Source organism: Agelaius phoeniceus, chromosome 3, assembly GCF_051311805.1.
Source record: "Agelaius phoeniceus isolate bAgePho1 chromosome 3, bAgePho1.hap1, whole genome shotgun sequence".
Lineage (NCBI taxonomy): Eukaryota > Metazoa > Chordata > Aves > Passeriformes > Icteridae > Agelaius > Agelaius phoeniceus.
The window spans coordinates 21,947,038-21,964,426 of record NC_135267.1 but is presented as its reverse complement, the minus strand read 5'-3'; the positions used below and the strand labels follow the sequence as shown (position 1 = coordinate 21,964,426).

Below are 17,389 nucleotides of genomic sequence, written 5' to 3'. Positions count from 1 at the left end.
GGAAAGCAAGCAAAGAAGCAAAGCACACTTCCCATGGTCTGACTAACAAGAACAGGAATCCATCTTTCATGTTCTCTCTCCCTTGGGTTTTGAGCAAAACACATTTCAGAAGAAAAAAAATTGAAAAGTGGTTTTTGGTGCCATTTAACGAAAATAGGCCCTTCCAGGGAATCCATCTACTGTGAGTTCCACTATGTGGTTATTTTGTTCCTGTTCTCAATCCCATGGGATAACATGAAAATTGCTCATGAGGATTTAATGTCAGAGGCTGCAAAGCAAGAAGTATGTGCAAAAACCCGATATGTATGTTTTCTGATTCTCTTCTGAATGTGTTAAAGAAAAAAAACCAAACAACCAAACACTGAAGAGGTGAAAGAAAGGTGAAGTAATGAGAAGAAAAAGGGAAGAATAGTACACCAATATCCATAGAAACCAAACTTAAGATGTTTCCAAATAAAAGAGGTAGGGTATTCAATGAAACACTCCTTCTACTTGGAGACAATATTTCATTTATGGTAGGTTCCTAGTCACTGCAATATCAAACTCCTGTTCCATGATGAGCTTCCAGAAAACCCTATTACAGTAAGTCCCCAATATCAGTGTATTTCCAGCTAAATGAATAATACAAAATGCTTAAAATTGTTAAGCAATTTACATGATTCAGTCATTTGGGGAGGAGGTGGCAGTTATGTTGTAAAAGAAAAATAACAATGCACCAGGAAATATTCATTACTTCCCTCTACAAGTCTAGAAATAGCTTGTAATTTTTTTCTTGAAAGAAGCTAAACTCATTAGTTTGTACTTACCTACTATTCAAATGAGAAAGCAGTCTTGATGTTCACACCATGTGGTTATCAAGCAAAAAAAAAAAAAAACAGAAATGGCATTAAGCCTGCTTCAGACTAACAAGAATCTTTAAATACTAATTTCAAGAACATTTGACTCTAAGTGTATTGGAACAAGAAATATGAAAATGTAGTGTGTGTGATAAAGTGACCACATTTTACAACACTATAAGTAATGAAATATCTGGTTGTGAACAATTTTACAGTCTCCTTAAATTTGTCACATCAAATTCAGGAAATATTTAAGTTCTTAATTCCTATTTAGTACCTTAGTTCCTTACTAAACTAAGTTCCTGACCTGAAAAACATAGCAAGATATGGTACCACAAAGAGCCTTGTGGTGCAAAGCCTGAAGAACTCACATCCCTCTACACATCCACATTTCTGCAGAAAAAATATGACCTGAAAATCAGAAGGCACTCGAGGGATGAGGGAGTGACTTACATACTGCAGTGTGTCAGCAGGGTGTGCTGGCACTAGGACTCAGAACTTGTATACTGCAGTGGGACCACAAAATAGAGGCTTTAATCAGGGCAGTGAGATGGCAACCAGCCCCATGATTAGAGAATAGGGAGCCTTCAGCTAGTCCTAAGGAAGCAGAGCTCTAGAAAACACCAAAGTCAATCCCATCTCCCACATTCATTCTCTCACTACCCAGTGGGGAGTAGAAGAGGCAGCAGGTTTAAGATCTGTGTAGTAGGAGCTCGGGTGGTGGAAGATGCTTTCCTAAGACACTCTGCTGGTGGCTGCCTCAGACTGGAGAACATTTGAAAGAGAAAGGCCAAATGCTACAAGTAGTTCTACAATTAAAACCTGGAAGAAGGGTCCTCAACTGATGAAATTACTGTGAAATGGTAAAATGATCTTCAAGTCTTTTGAAAAACATAATCTACCTTGCAGTTTCACCACCACCAGGGAGTGCAGAACAGAAAAGTGTAGGGGGATAGAATATAAGAAAATAAAGATAGTGTAGAAAGTAATCTTACCCCTAAGGACTTGCAGCTGGGCCAATTATTAAAGATAGGAAGAGGCCTGACTTTACCAGGCCACAGCTGTAATCAATGGGAAGAAGAATGCTATAAAAGATTGGGTTGGCTGGTTAAGAATTGAGCTGGAGTCAGTTGGCTACTTTGTGAAGAAAGAGGCAGTGCTCTGAAGAGCTGCCCCACAAGAAAATATCAAGAAGGTGTGAAACTTTTGCAATAAGGAGACAACAGTATGGAATGCCTGCAGTAAGATGACAACAGAAAAGTGGCTTGAAGGTGGCAGAGGTGAGAAGCAAAGCGAAGATGTGGTCTGAATTCTGCAAAGAGAAAATTACTGCCGTTTCAAGCATTAGATGTTGTTTATATTCCCTCATTTCATGAGCAGCCACACGGATTATCACTTGAAAATCAAAACCACTTACATCAGACATGTAAAGTTCTCTTAAAACTCAGTTATAGTTGATACTCTCAGTTCTACTTCTAAAAGAAAAAACAAGAGACAACTAAAAATGAGACATTAATAGCATTCTGCTTTCCAAGTAGGTGTTCAGTCAATAAGCTCTAAAAGGAAATGAAAACATAAGGGAAATTATGCCCACATCTACATTTTTAGAGCTCTGTTATTCTTCATTTAATTTTCATTGATCAGTTTGTTTGAAGTGCACTTTCCATGAACAATGAATCAAGTTTATTCTCTTATTTAAAAACCCATACATTTTCTTTGCCTTTCTTTCATGTGTAACTCTGCCTCTATTCCGCTGTTTTCATTACTAACTAAGCTGACTGGTTGAGGAAAAAAACAACTCTCCCTTTGTCATGAACTCTTATGTGTTTAGCACCCCATTGGAACCAAGCCAAACTTCTATTTTCATTATTCCATAATAATAATTCCAAAATATTATTATAAGATATTATTAGAATTGTCCAAAGAAGAAGTCTTAGAAGCCTTGTATCCCACACTTTGCTTCTGCATCTCCATGGGGTTTTTTTCTAACTGACTTGGACAAGAAAGGTCCTTCGTTTGAATGGAAAGTGCTTTTTTATGCTTTTTAATGCTAAAGGTGGATGCTGACATAGTTTATCCCATTTAGGGATAATTTCACAGAAATGAATATAGAACTGAGTATCTAAAATTCTTAAATTGTTCGATGCTAGGATTTAAGTGCTTCTCTAAAGGCTTAGAAGCATATACTTCAATTTGTTAGGGATTTTGCTCACATAAGGCACCTAAATGTTTAGAATTCAGTAAGAACTGAGAAGGATTTTGAGGATATAAACATTCATTTTTAAGGGATCTCTGTAGATGACAGCACAAATCTTCCGTAGTTTGAGTCAAACAAAGCAAACTTGCAGTAAAGATATGAAAGGGTAAATATTCAGGTGACAAATATACAGATTTGGGTCAGTTAATGCTCACCAAGCAGCTTCAACAACAAATGATCTGACAAGCTTTACAATATTGACCATCTCAATGATGTGACTGAAATGTGAGTTCTAAGCCAGACAGGGGATATTTCAAAATATTAAATGAATTAATGTTATCTCTAGACTACCTGACTGAACTGGTAGTACTAAACTGTAAGCATTATGTCTTATTAAAAATGCTCTGCATTATGAAACAAACTGAGCTTTGCTAAGAGACAGGAAATAGCAGCCTATGAAGACTGCAATGATCTGGATGCAACTTAGTGAGATGGGGGCTAAAATGAGGTGGACTCCTTAAGAAGTCAGCTAAAGTGTACCTACCTAAAAATACAGGTAGGTACACTTAGCTGACTTCTTAAGGAAGTCAACAACCCACGTTGTATTCATGTTCTTGAATACAACATGGTATAAATGCCTGGCTTTTCTGTCTATATATCCAGAAGGACACAAACAAAGATCTGCTTGAGGAACTAGATTCCAAGTTTGAGTTGGGTTAAGGTTGTCCAAAAGGGTTGTGAAATCTCCACTCTCAGAGATACTTAGAAAATGTCTGGACACAGTCCTGCACAACTGGCTCTAGATGACCATGCTTGACAAGAGGCTTGGACAAGATGATCTTCAGTAGCCCCATCCAACCTCCACCATTCTCTGATTCTGTATTTCCAGGAAAAAAATTGACTGATTCTTAGCTTTCCACAGTAGACTTAAAGGCAAAAGAATCCTAATTGCCACTTCTTAATCTGTTTTTACCATATACATTCAGTTTTCCCCAAAACTATTGTTCTGTTACCCAGAAGAAAAGAAGATAATCTACACTAAACTATAAATCCCACTTGTTTTTATGAATCTTATTCCTAATAATCACTACACATCTTATAATGAATTAATAAAATAATAACAAACCCTCTCTCTTGTGGGAAAAATTGGGTTGGTTTTGCCTCTGAATGCCTTACTTACACAGAAATCTGGAAAGACCAGGATGTTTCTTGGGTCCTTTTGCCCCAATTATGTGCTTAGAACAGCTGTAGCAATGCCATCAGATAAGACAGGCAGCACCTGCTTTCAAAGGGAGAAAGTTTCCACAACCAAAACAGACCTGTTATCCATGGGAGGAGCAGTACTCTGAGATTTCAATGAATCATTACACTCCAGCTGGTGCTTTTTACAGATTGCAAATTAACTTATTTAATTATCCTGAAAAGGCCTCAGCTTTCATGAAGTTCCCCATTGTGTCAATACAATTATGGAGAACAGATTTATCTCATCATCATATTCCAAGAGCCATATTCCTATAAATCTGTGCTAAACACAATTTAACTTCATTTTTGCCATCTCACAGATCTGCTTTCAGTTCTTTGTTCTCCTCATAAAAACATAAAATACTTCTTAGGTTGTGAGACATTCCTTGCCATGCTGCCTACTTGCATTATTACCACTGGTAGATGCATGGGAGTACACCAGCACACTTAAGATGTCAAATTACATTTCTGAAGTACTGTTTGTGTGACACCCCTAAGCCTTAGAGAAAAAGTGTTGAGATGACACACTGGGCTGCCCTTATGGATCTAATGAAGAGAAAGACACCTATTTTTATCTGGGGGGATGGGGAAGCAAGAAATAGGGAGGTAGAATGTCTTCATGCAGAAACATCAGATCCCTAAAGCACCTGAAAAAATAATCAGAACTGTTTTCCATGGCAACATCAAATTAAGAGTTGAGTGTTGCCCAATGGAGAATACTCTGACCTTAGAAAAAGGAAGATAGAAAAAGCAAGAAGTAAAAGATACCCCTCAGAGGCTGACAGCTCCTCTGCAATTGCCGTGCTTTTGTACTCCTTCCAAATACCAGCAGAGGAAAGTGATGACAGGACACAGCAATCTGTAACAGCAGCACATTTAAACATGCCAACATGAAAAAATAGCTTTTCCTTAAACATACCATGATGACTTGGAAATTCTAGTCTGTAGTCCTTGACCTTAGTACCATGTCATAGGAACTAAAATTGTTGCTAAGTGCTATTTACAACATATGTGAACATTTCACACCATTTCATCTATCTTCTGGGGACGGAAAGAATTTCCCCTAATAGACTAATGTGTTTGTATCATTACTATTCAGTCAGATGCAGACTGCTGTTAACCCCATAACAAGGGAGACTCCTTTATGAGGCTGCAGATAACATACCCACTGAGGAAATCTTCAGGTTTTGGTCTGACCTTTCTGAATTCATCTGATTGGTTTCTCTTTGAAAATGAGCTTAAAAAATCTATTATCAATTATGTTCTCTCACCACTCCTTTTAATGTAAGGAGGCAGAGAAAACATCATAAGCTATATTACTTAAGTTATGATGGAGAGCTTTGCCCTTTCAAAAGTTTGAAATCCAATTATTCAGAAAATATTTGGACTGGCCATCATTTTTCTTGACATCATTAAAGCAGGATGTACCTGATCCTGTCTCTGCTTTCCAGGGAAATCCTGGGGTGCAATGTGAGCACCCAGAGTTTCTGCCTCTCTAGAGCAAGAAATTCCCAAGCCATTACTTACAGGGAAGTGGAAAGGGAAGGGAAGGGTGAATTCTGTGGCCCAAAGCAAGGCCGCTGGTAAACTGTAGCTATGTAATGCTTATCATCAGTTTTATTTCAGCTGTTGAACTGGCTAGTTCCAGTTCTATAAAGCTCCCAGTGAGAAGAAATGAGACCTAAGTGTCTTCATTCATACAAACGTACAAAAGAAGTTGTTCCCTTTTTCCACATGTACAACTAAATGCCTCAAGAAACATATCAAGTTAAGGAGTGAAGCAGGAGATTAAAAATTCTTGTTTTCTCAGGCTATTATTCCCAAAAGAGATCCAAGTTGCTTCTTTGACATGGAATAGGATTTAGAGGACAGTATCCTGAAAGGTGAAACAGCCCCAGGATACAGTTAAAAATCAGACATTCAGGTTAATCACAGTGTGACTCAGAGGTCAGCATTTCCCTAAACACAGACACACTGTGGTAGGGTGACTGGCTTGTGTGCTACTGTGGAGGCTAAAAATGGGAGGGAACTCCAGGGCATGGCAGAACAAGTTCCACTGTAAATGACCAATAAAAGGAAGAGTAATCCAATTCTGAAAAGGTACAGGGTGGAGAGAATCTGGTTTTAATTTTAATTAGAGGAGCAAGCAGTTCAGTAAATTCCTACCCACTGCATTAGAAGGGACTAACTTGAACCAATTTTGAAGGTGAAACTAAGGAAGAGGGAACACATACTTGAGACAAGTTTTGTTAAACATAAACCCTGGATAATCGATTTGGAACCTTCAAGAGTATCAGCTGGAAGCAACCAAGGTAATAAACATCTATCCTCTAAATTGTCATTCCTAAAATACATGCTTGGCAAAAAAAGGGCAGAATACTGCATTTATGGCTTCTTGGTCTGGAGTAACAGCTGCAGGCTTCTCAGAGCTCTTTAACACAGCCTGCCAAGAAACAATATGATCATTGATTTTATGAACTGATAAGAGTGAAGGAATTTGTCTTAGAGGACAGGTGCTTCAATCCATGAACCTATCAATTCATCAATGCTTTGTAAGAACCTTTATCTTTTCTTGTTGCTCCAAAGCTAAGTGACAACAGAATGCTCAAATACTTTCAATGCTTATTCTTGAAATTAATCAAGAATTTTCTATCCTCCTTTCTATGAAATTTTTATCTAAATCAAAGAAAGGCATGAAACTTTGATTTAACATGAGATTTGACTTTTTTCCTACCCATGGACTTAGCTGTCAGGACAATACTGTCAAGGTGAAAAATAACAGATAATTGCAAAAATATTTGCTTCTCCTTCTCCACATATGATTGACATAAAGCCAAAAGCACCACCAAGGAAGAGAGTCTTGTATTCAGAAAGATAACTGAACAGTAAGTCAAATAAGGACCTTTCAGACACAGCACAGTCAGTGAATACTCAACAGTTCCATAAAAAGCACATTAATCTGTAAGAACTCATACCACCAAGTAGTTTACTTGCAGCAAAGCATGCTTCTCCCCCTAAGTTAGGAACCCACAACTTTTTTAGTGTCTCTGAGGACAAAGAACTCTTCAGGTGGAACAAAGAAATTTAGGCATCATTTCTTTTAAAAATGGATTTTCTGTTCTTTATCCTTCATGTATTAGCAAATCCGTACTGTGTTCAACTGTATGTGAAGGGGGAAAACAGCTCACAAATTTTTCACATCAGGGAAATAAAACTCCATGGACAGTTTCTAATCATTCCTGAAGTCTCTGAAAGACCTACTGCTATTATTACAAACAGCAGGTGGGAGAGGAAAGCTCTCACATCTGGGATGCAAAGCAGAGAACATACAGCTGCAAAGTGAACCCTGTCTGAAGGACTCAAACTCTTCAATTCTCAAGAGGCACCAGCAGGAACAAATGCAGTCTTATCCTCACTACATGAGATTTTCTGGTGGTGGATTTTGTGAAATCCAACTATTCCTGTGTCTAAAGTCATTAATCAAAACAGAAGAAAGCCATAGAAAGGCTGGGGGTTTGAAATATTTTTATGAGGCTGCATTATTTTAAGCAGAAAACCAACTCCAGAAATGAGGCTAGAGGAATGAGTGGAGGAGGAAAAGGATTCATGGCTGCAGATTACTTGGTGCTAAGAGCAGTCTTAGTAATCATCCTCAGCCCTAAAGAGCATACTTCTGGTGTGATATCAGGTGGTAAACCTGGGAAACCATAAAGATGGCTTGATGGGTCTATAGTAGTTTCACTAGAAAGGATGAAACACCACTTATTACCACTTTATCCGCTTACTTAGATTTAGCCTCCTGGTGACTTTGTATCTCAGCAGTTGCTACCCTTTAGCTTCTATTCACCACAGGCTTGAAAAATCTCAAAACTGGCACACAACACACAAGAAAGGTGTTTTTTTTTATCTTGGGGCAGAAGATGTCAGTGGTGTAGTGGCCCCTATTTCAGGTAGGCCTTGTTTCTATGACCATCTTCCCATACATGTCAACCACAGATGCTCTACTACTAACATATATCATCAACTTGCCCTCCCAAGAAGTGAATAGATCTCACCAACAGATATTCCATCAGGTACCAGTAACAATATTTCTTTACTCAAAAGCAAGACTGAGCATTTTTCTCCAGTGGAACTGTAATCATGAATGCACACTCAGCAGAAACAGTGCGGGTGTATGACATCTAAAATTAGAAAAGATGATCACATTTTAAGTCTGTGAACAAACTTCAGTGTCACTAGGGTAATGAAAATTAATATCCTTTGCAAGAGGTGTTATCTGCCAGGGACAGTTTTCTCTGCCTATCTCAAAATTAAAATTTAGAGTTTAGGGAATCTTTCAAAAATTAGACTTAGAACACAGAAATTGCAAGTGAATTGATCTTGTTTGCTATGTTTTGCTAATTGGTAGTGTTTTCTGTGTTCTGCTTAATCTAAAATTAGAATAGCCTCTCCAGACATTAGATGTTTATAAATTTCTCCCGACAATACGCAGCCAGTTCTTCAAAACGTAAGACACCTGTTGGAAACTGAATTTAAAAACTACTTTTAGTCTTAAATGTCATGTTTGCAATAGGTTGCAGAAAACAGACACTCAGACAATAAAAAAGTAAGAATAGTCATTAAATCACTGCTCTGTAGAGAAAGGTCTATTATACTAATTAAATACATAAACCATTAGAGTTTCTAGCTGAAGTCTAATGATCTCTCCATCAGTCAACATTACAAATTGGAACTCTTTAGGCATGGCAATAAACATGCTACTGTTTCAGTACAAAAGCAGTATGGTAAAGCCTCATCAAGTTTTCCACCAGGGAACCTTTTAAAAATCTCAAGTCATAAAGCAATTAGCTATACAGTTTTATTTTAGAGATGCCCTCAGCAGTGAACTTTCTCTCTCCTTCAGCCCAGAGTGTTTTTGACCTCATCTCCCAGGAAAGTATCTTCCCAGAGCCTGCAGAAATCCTCCACTGCCTGATTTCCAAGCTCACACAGTGCCAATGATATCTTGAACTGAGCATGACTTACTACTCATCAAAAGTCAGAGAAACAGTGCTGTTTGAGAGCATCTTTTTGGTTTTTTTTACTCTTCTTTGACTAAAAGCTTTCCTGAATCCAATAATATCAGACTCACAATATTTTATCATATGCCATAAAAAACGTTCACCATATCCACAGTCTCAGTACACTTTCAGAAACAACAGACATGCAGTCCCTTGGCCTGCCCTATGCTCCTGTTACACATATTAAAGATTAGTGCTTCCAACACTTTAGGCTTAAATTCTGATTTTAAAATCTGTAGGGTGGTTAAAAATATGCAACACGTTTTTAAGACATGATCCAAATGTAAATACAAACTAGTATTACAAACAAGTGTTTCCAAGGTTATAGAGTAAGATTGTGTATTGACAATTTTTGGCTGCAATTATTTTGTATAATACACATTGATTCTGAGGTTTAAATATATAAATTCTGCATGAGCATCAAATTCTCAAGCACAATCCCTACAAATAAATTAAGTGTTCCACTACCTCAAAACTTTGGGAAAAATAAAAAACTGTACACTGAAGACTCCCACATCTAGGTACAAGAAATGGTACAGGCAAGATGAAAGCTGTTTGGTTCCTTGCTATTGCAACATAGCCAGAAATTATTTGAGGAACTTACTATTTTCCAAGCAGAATCTTGGAGAGATCCTGTTCAAAAGAAGCTCCTGTCGTAATCGAAGAACTTCAGTTTCCAGCACTTCCACTTTCCATTTCCATCCAAAATCTTGTTCAGATACAGTTCTGGCAAGGTGCTCTGTGTATTCTTTGGAACACTTCCCTGGTGGTTTTGAGTGGATAATTGCAAAAGCCAATGCTAGTTTTGATATTTTCAAATATGAAATCTGATTTTCTCTTCCGCCTTTGATTTCTATTGCATTAGAAAAACAGAAAAAAAAAGGTTACTTCACTATGACTCCATTAAGGAAATGACACAAAATATTTTCTTGGCTTTGAAGACTGTTCAACAGTGAGGCCAATTCTTTAATTTCTAGTGCATTCCTAAATCATCAAGAACAGAAATACAAGCATCTGTGCACAATGTGAGAACAGAACATACATGAGCTGCAGTCAGCTATAAAAATAAAATTCAGCCAATGTCAGAGAATAACTGTAGAAATAGTAAGCACTTCAAATAGGCTTATCCTAGCATAATTTTAATGCAAATGTTATCTCCACTAAAGCAAGGATGAAGAAAGTAAAAATACTAACCCCAAAAAACCCACCCTGATACTCCCTCCCCCTCAAAAGAATTCTGACATGACAGAAGAACCCATGACAGAAGAATTCATTTGGGGTTATTTATACTTAAATAAAATACATGTAATTTCTTGAAAGTGTACCAGAAGGCCTCAGTGCTCAAAACATAAAACTTTGAGGTTGTGTCTGGTTTTGGACACCTGGTATTGGTGCCCTTGTAGTTTTAAGTCCACATTAAGCCTCAAGCCTGCAGAGGGCTAAGTAGACAGCATCAAAGGGATGCAAGTGGCTAGTAAGTGAAGAAGACAGTTTTATAAGCTTTGTTACAAACAGTGAGAATGGGGCAAAAGGTATTAAAAGAGTCAGAGAAATAAAATATTTAAATAGATGATTACATCATGTACAACAGCACAGGGCCTAGGAGCAGAGAAGGAAAAAAATTAAATTACAACCAACTAATATCAACCAGCCTATCTAATTAGCAAAGTTACTTTTTTTTTCCTAATTCCACACCATTTTCATTCAGTTGTTTGATGTATTCTTTTCCTCAAAAAATATCACTCCAAAAATAATAATTTAAGAAAAAAAAATCACTTCCTACACTTTTGCCCTATCCTTGACATCTACAATTTTTTCACAAGGCTGGTTTTTTCTTGTTATCCATCAAAGCTGCAGGTTAAGCACTAATAAGTTGTGTTGATCAGCTCTGAAATAGTCACAGTAAAGGTTTGAAAAAGGTATTTTAGGTCATCCTTTCACCAGATCATCTGCTATCACTAAGCTAATTTCTTCCTCTGGTTGTACTCGACTTCAGATAGTAAGTCATAAATCATCATATATGCATTTATCCATCAGGGACACTTACAGAAGGCACTGTTTTTTATGGTTTTTTTTACCTTTCAAATACTTCTGAAATGCACAAAGAATTCCTGGGTACTCCTTGCACCCTGTCCATTCAGACACAGCAGCCAGTTAAGACTTTACATAGTACAGAGCACAAAGGACAAGAGTGCAAACATTCCTTGGGATCGATTTACCTACTGCTATACTTTAGGCTACTCTTCTCCACCTGAAATACTCAATTTCTGTCATGTGTCAGGGCAAAATCACCCAATCTAAGCCACCAATGCATTCTTAAACTAATTAAATAGTAAGCATTTAGAAACTGAACTATACTATATATATCCCTTACTTAAAGCAGTTATACATTAAATGGTACTTTTGCAAAATTTCTGGTAAAGAAAATTTTTTTCATACAACTTTTCAATTCATATCTAGAACTTCAGTGAAAAGCAGAAGGTGATTCTCTCAAACTCAAAGGATTAGCACCTCTGGGACAGCAAACTGGTATAAGACTCTTGCTTGCCCTATACATGAAAGGAAATGTTTACAAATACAAAAGCATGCAAGTAATTGAACTGCCTTCAAAGCTGTGAATAAAATGAAATATGTGGAACCACACTGAAAGAAGATTAAATAGTAACAATAAGGTATCTAAAATATTTGGCTTTGAATCTGAAGGTGCTTCCCAGATTATCTCATCAATAGCAATTTCACCCAGATGTTACTCAAACGGGGTCTGTCAAGCTCCATTCTTACCAAGTCCCTGTGCAGAGCAGAATGATAAATTAGGGTAGGCAGAAAAATGTCTTACACTGCCCATTTAACATTTTGGTGCCTCCAGAGACCACTCTGCCAAAGCTTTCTGATTCATCTTCCTTTTAAGGACAAACACATATTTACTTTCTGCTTCATAACATGCTTTGCCAATATAAGTCTTCTCCTTTAAATTACATTCACAGAAGTTGCAAAATGACCAACATTCCATTATGGACTGGGAAGTGGTATTTGTGCCAGCATTTCATGAATGCTCAGGTGCCTTTTATCATCAGAGCCACCACCAATACATTATTTATTGCATTCTATTTCTACTTACAGGACATACTATTACAAAGAAAATACAAAGAAAATACAAAGTTTGCTGTCTGACCATTGACATATTACCACTATGCTACCAGTATGAAATGCTACTTTGGTAGCATTTTTTGACCACCCATTACCAAAAGAAAGAGAGTCACTTTTTCATTTTATCTGGAAAGTGACTACTGTGTTTCAAGCATAACAAAAACCTTAGTGCACAAGGTAATGGTACAATGGAGGTAAGTAAAAGGATCTTTCAACTGCAACATTCTAAAATGATTTTTTCTAAAGTAGATGTATCCCTAGTAAGTCAGATAAACAACATAAACCATTACCTGATTTTGCTTTGAGAATCTTAAAGAGCATTCCACCTTAACACTTAAGACATACATTTAATTAATGAATTAATTTGGAGTTTGAGGGAGGCCTTTTCCTCTTTAACATCTTATACAGAGTCACTTCTGCAGTAGGAGTGCCTTACACTGAATTTAGGGAGATATTCTTACTTTGGAGGAAAAAAGTCACTACTTTTCTGGAAAAATTACTTGTAAAGATGTCATTAGAAAAAAACCCCACCAGCACGACAGATCACAGAACACAGCTGGTTCTTCTTAGGAACAAGTCACAGCATAGTTTTTGGAGAAGTCATTCTGTTGGATCCAAAATCTCTAGTTTAAAATCAGATAATTAATGACAAATAGCAATATTCCTGGATGTATTTTGAGAAAGAATGGATTTCTTAAAGATTTTATGGAGAATAAACAGCTCTTTCACTTGCTTTCTGTTACTGACACTATCACCATGTCTCTTTATTTCTTTTCTGATTAGGAAAAGAGAAGTTTGTGTATCAAAAAGCAGAAGTTCTAAGAGTTGATTGAGGTTTTTCACCATTCCCCTAAAGGGACAACTGCTCTCTCAGAAACTACTATGTAAGTCTTCTAGAAAAAAACACACCGGATGACACTATTAGAAATATGGTGATGCAGGCCAACTGTGCATTAGCAAAAATTGCACAGCAATCTGTTGCTCTCAGGAAGTGCCGAACCACTAAATATATTCCACTGAAAGCATATTGGCAGCTACAGAGTTTTATCAATAATGTTTTTGCTCCTATCAGCACAGAAATTACACCACTGGTTAGGCAGAAAAAAGTTTTAGAACCAGACCAAAGAGTTTCCTTGTCTGAGAACAGTACCCGACCAAGAGCAGAACGGAGTCCCTGTCTAATTCCAGGTGCTAATGCCAAAATATCTCTGACGTAAAGAGAAAGAGAAAGGTTCAAGAATTATCCAAAGCTCCATTCCTGTGATTACTCAGTGTTAAGGAGAGAACCAGTAATCCCTTGCAAACTCTGCTGGAAGCAAGGCTCAGCACCCTAACAACAGATACCACCTGGTGACAGGTTCCCTATGCAAACCCCTTAATCCACAAACTGATACTGAAAGACCACTCAGAGGACACGATGGATTAACAACACTGTTGAACAGGGCTAAGTCTACAGATTTCCAACACAAGAATGACATTCCATGCTTCCAGCTCTCGTGCAGAGAGAGGGTACTGAGAACCCAAAGACCTGCTGAGATCCTAGCCATGGAAGGCTGCTGAGCAATTATTCACCTGCTGAAATAATTACAAAAAAAGTGATGAACCGTCCCACACAGCTCTGTGTAACATAACCAAGGGGAACTGACATGGGGTGCAAGATCCATTGAAGACCTCTGATATAAGCAGGAAACAGGATAACAGAAAGAACCAGGATAAATCTGATTCCTAAGCACTACCCTAATCCACCAATCTGCCAGTGCAGTTTTCCAGGTGCATCTGATGCAGCAGCTCATATGGAGAGATTGAAGTGTTAAGGGTTAACGACTCAAAGAATCAGCCATTTGCAGAAGAAGGTGAATCCTCACCTGCAGAGGTTTTAAGAAGTCTTTCAGGGATGTTTATGGGTAAAGGAGGTGAACTTTATATACTTTACTTTTCTGAGTGGCACATAGGTCAGTTCTCACTGACCTTGGAAATGGGCAAATCACAGAGAAATGGGGGGAAGCTAGCTGAGTTATGCTATGATTTAAAATTATAGGGTACCTCGAACCAAACCCCAAACCTAAATTCGCTTGGAATAATTTAACACTGGAGTAATTATCAGTACTGTCAAAGAATTATAGACCTTAGGTGTGATTTCCAAATTTGGCCATGAAATTCATGGCTAATAATGGAGGAAACTGCTGCAAATGTCATAGACAAAACCTTATTGATTAAGTCAAGACACTCTTTTGTTATTCAGACCACTATCGTATGAATTAAAAAAATAATTTCAAAAATTAATAGCATAAGATACAGAATAGACTGTAATTCATATAACTTCCAGGCCATTCCAGAGCTCGGTTTTCTCCACAAGTGAAATTTTTATTTAAAAATAAGAGGATTTGTCAGGACAGAAACAAATTGCTGTACACCACTACTACACAGCTAAGAATCTTCAGACAGCCCTAAACATTAAAAAAAAAAAAAAAAAAAAAAAGCTTTTCCTTCTAAATTTAAGAGTATGGTCTGTCCTTAAAGGTACAAACATTTAAGGAAAAACTGTTTTGTTACTATCATTTTACTTTAACTAGTCTGTCAATTACACAGTGTAAATAAAGGTGAAAAAATTACCCACATCTTTGTAACCTCATCTACTTTATACAATAGAAACCAAGATATTGACTCATTATGATGGAGCACAAAATGCTGCAATTGCTGTAGTGGAACTGGGCTGAGCTCAGAGACATACGGCCACAACATTAAGCAACAATAAAATAAACTTGATTGAATTGATATGCCTAACAAAATGACATTTGTGTATATTATAAACAATGATAATGGGACAGCTACACAATCAAGATGAACTGAAGTATGCCTCCAATTACACAGCGTTTATTGTAGAAATGTGTATTAAACCAAGGCTACTCCATGGTGTCATCTTTAAACAACCTATGCTCAAATATACAAAGATATGTAAGGTGGACATAATGAGGGAAGAACTTGCTCTTCCTACAGCAAACCTAACATAACTCCAGCATATTTTTTTCAAATGAACTCAAAATGGTAAAACAATAATAAAAATAATAAATATTAAAAATACTTTATGTCAAAAGCACAAGGAAACTTAGATGTAGCATGATTTATTTCTTCAAACTCTAACTTTTAAATAATTTTAGCTTCTGAAATCAAATGTTATAAATTCTCCAAATCCAAGTAACATGAATGAGTTGAAAAAAACATTTTAGAACTTACTAATGTTCCCCAATTATAACCATTTCAGAGAATTTAAGAACATAAGCAAACATAATCCCTCAGGATTTCAGTAACGTTTCTGACGTAGGATTTACCTCCTCTTAACTACAGAAACCTACAGTTTAGGTGGCCACAACTGAGATAGCTGTCTGGACTTCTTTTATCATCAATGGGCAGAAACAGAGATTTCTAATGTTAAAAATAAGCCAAGTCATTTGTACATTTTGTGGTAAAGTCATGACTCAGAAACATTTGTTTCCCCCCACAGACTACAAAGAGTGTTAAGATGACTACATCAGATGCACACACGTGTACTGTGGACAGCCAACTGCACTGAGATGAGCTGGTGCACCACAGGCAGCTAAAGCTGAGACCTTCAAAGACCTATTCAAGGTACCTAACTAACAAGAGAAATTTTGCAAGGCTGAGAGCATCACCCCTTAAAAGAAGTTTGTAATTCCAGATCTTTTTGATACCTCTGGGAAAAAAAAAAGCTTTCTAGAAAAACAACCCAGAAGTCATGGAAAAATGTTTGTGAGAATAACCTTGCAAACATATTACAATGCACAAAATAGCAGGCAGGTGCAAATTAAAGACATGAGAAACTTCAAGTATGTTTGGAATTATATAAGCATAAAAAATTGTTTTGGCTCCTCAAAGTTTCTGGGCCTCACTCTTCAACAAGATAATTTGGAAACAATAATTTAAACCTGAGTTTTACAGTAGTTTAAAATTGTGTATATATTCCCCCTACAAGCTGAGACTTCTTCCTTTTTCACTCTTTTTCCTCCTCCAACAGGAGGAAAATTTTTTGATGTGTCACTCACAACAATATATAGTCAATCTGGCACACAGTACCACTACCATCTTTCTCTTTACTATTCTGACTACTAAAGACAAGAATGTGTTTCCAGAATAGGGAATTTATTCTATAAAACCTGCTGTTCAGAAATTAAAGTATAACTCAGTGGTGTAAATTTATCTATTCTTATGTCAGCACAGATTTCTTCCGCTACCAAAACAGAACGGTGCTCACTTCATCAGCTGGGTGTAAATCCATTTGGTTTGGGAACTGAGGATGTACTTTTCATTAGAGCTTTATGAGATGAAATTTATGAAACCATGAAGTTCAGACCCTTATTCTTTAACAAAGTTTCATAAATGCTAATTATAATTACATAAAGAGTAAATTTACAGTTGGCATTAGGGACTGTGGAAAACAATCCCAGCCTTTATGTACTGCCAAGTTCCAACAAGAAAGCAGCCTTTATCTCCCCAGTTTTACCTATTGCAATGATGGTATTAGCTTTTGAATGCAGAATTTCAAAGCAGAGTTCAAAAAAAGGCAATAATCAAGAGTTTGGAGTTTTATACGAAGACTATTTTGCATATCTCTTCTTCCCATGTTAAAATATAGTGACCAAAATATCACCATAATTTCCTTTTCAGTTTCACACTTCAAGCCTTAACCTGAACAATTCAGTTTCCAAAAGTTTTCAAATCTACAAGATCAGTATCTTTCAGTGATAGTGATTCATTCAGGTGACCTTCCAGAATGCACCCACTGTATTTTAAAACCCTTGGGTTTGGGTTTCTTACAGAAATTTCATATAGGCAGAAAGAAAGATGAGATTGTTCAGAAGAAAGGAAATGTTTGTAACAGAGGACAAGGA

The 17,389-nt window shown here is 37.0% G+C and overlaps 1 protein-coding gene across 7 annotated transcripts in view; it reads right to left on the bottom strand.

Annotated features, from left to right (window-relative positions):
* Positions 1-17,389, bottom strand: part of MEI4 (meiotic double-stranded break formation protein 4) — a 132,761-nt gene that overhangs the window by 54,143 nt on the left and 61,229 nt on the right. For all 7 annotated transcript variants that reach the window (XM_077174848.1, XM_077174846.1, XM_077174845.1 and 4 more), the window contains one exon: positions 9,940-10,188. In XM_077174848.1, the coding sequence (XP_077030963.1) occupies positions 9,940-10,188 (249 nt within the window). The remainder of the gene's footprint in view (positions 1-9,939; positions 10,189-17,389) is intronic.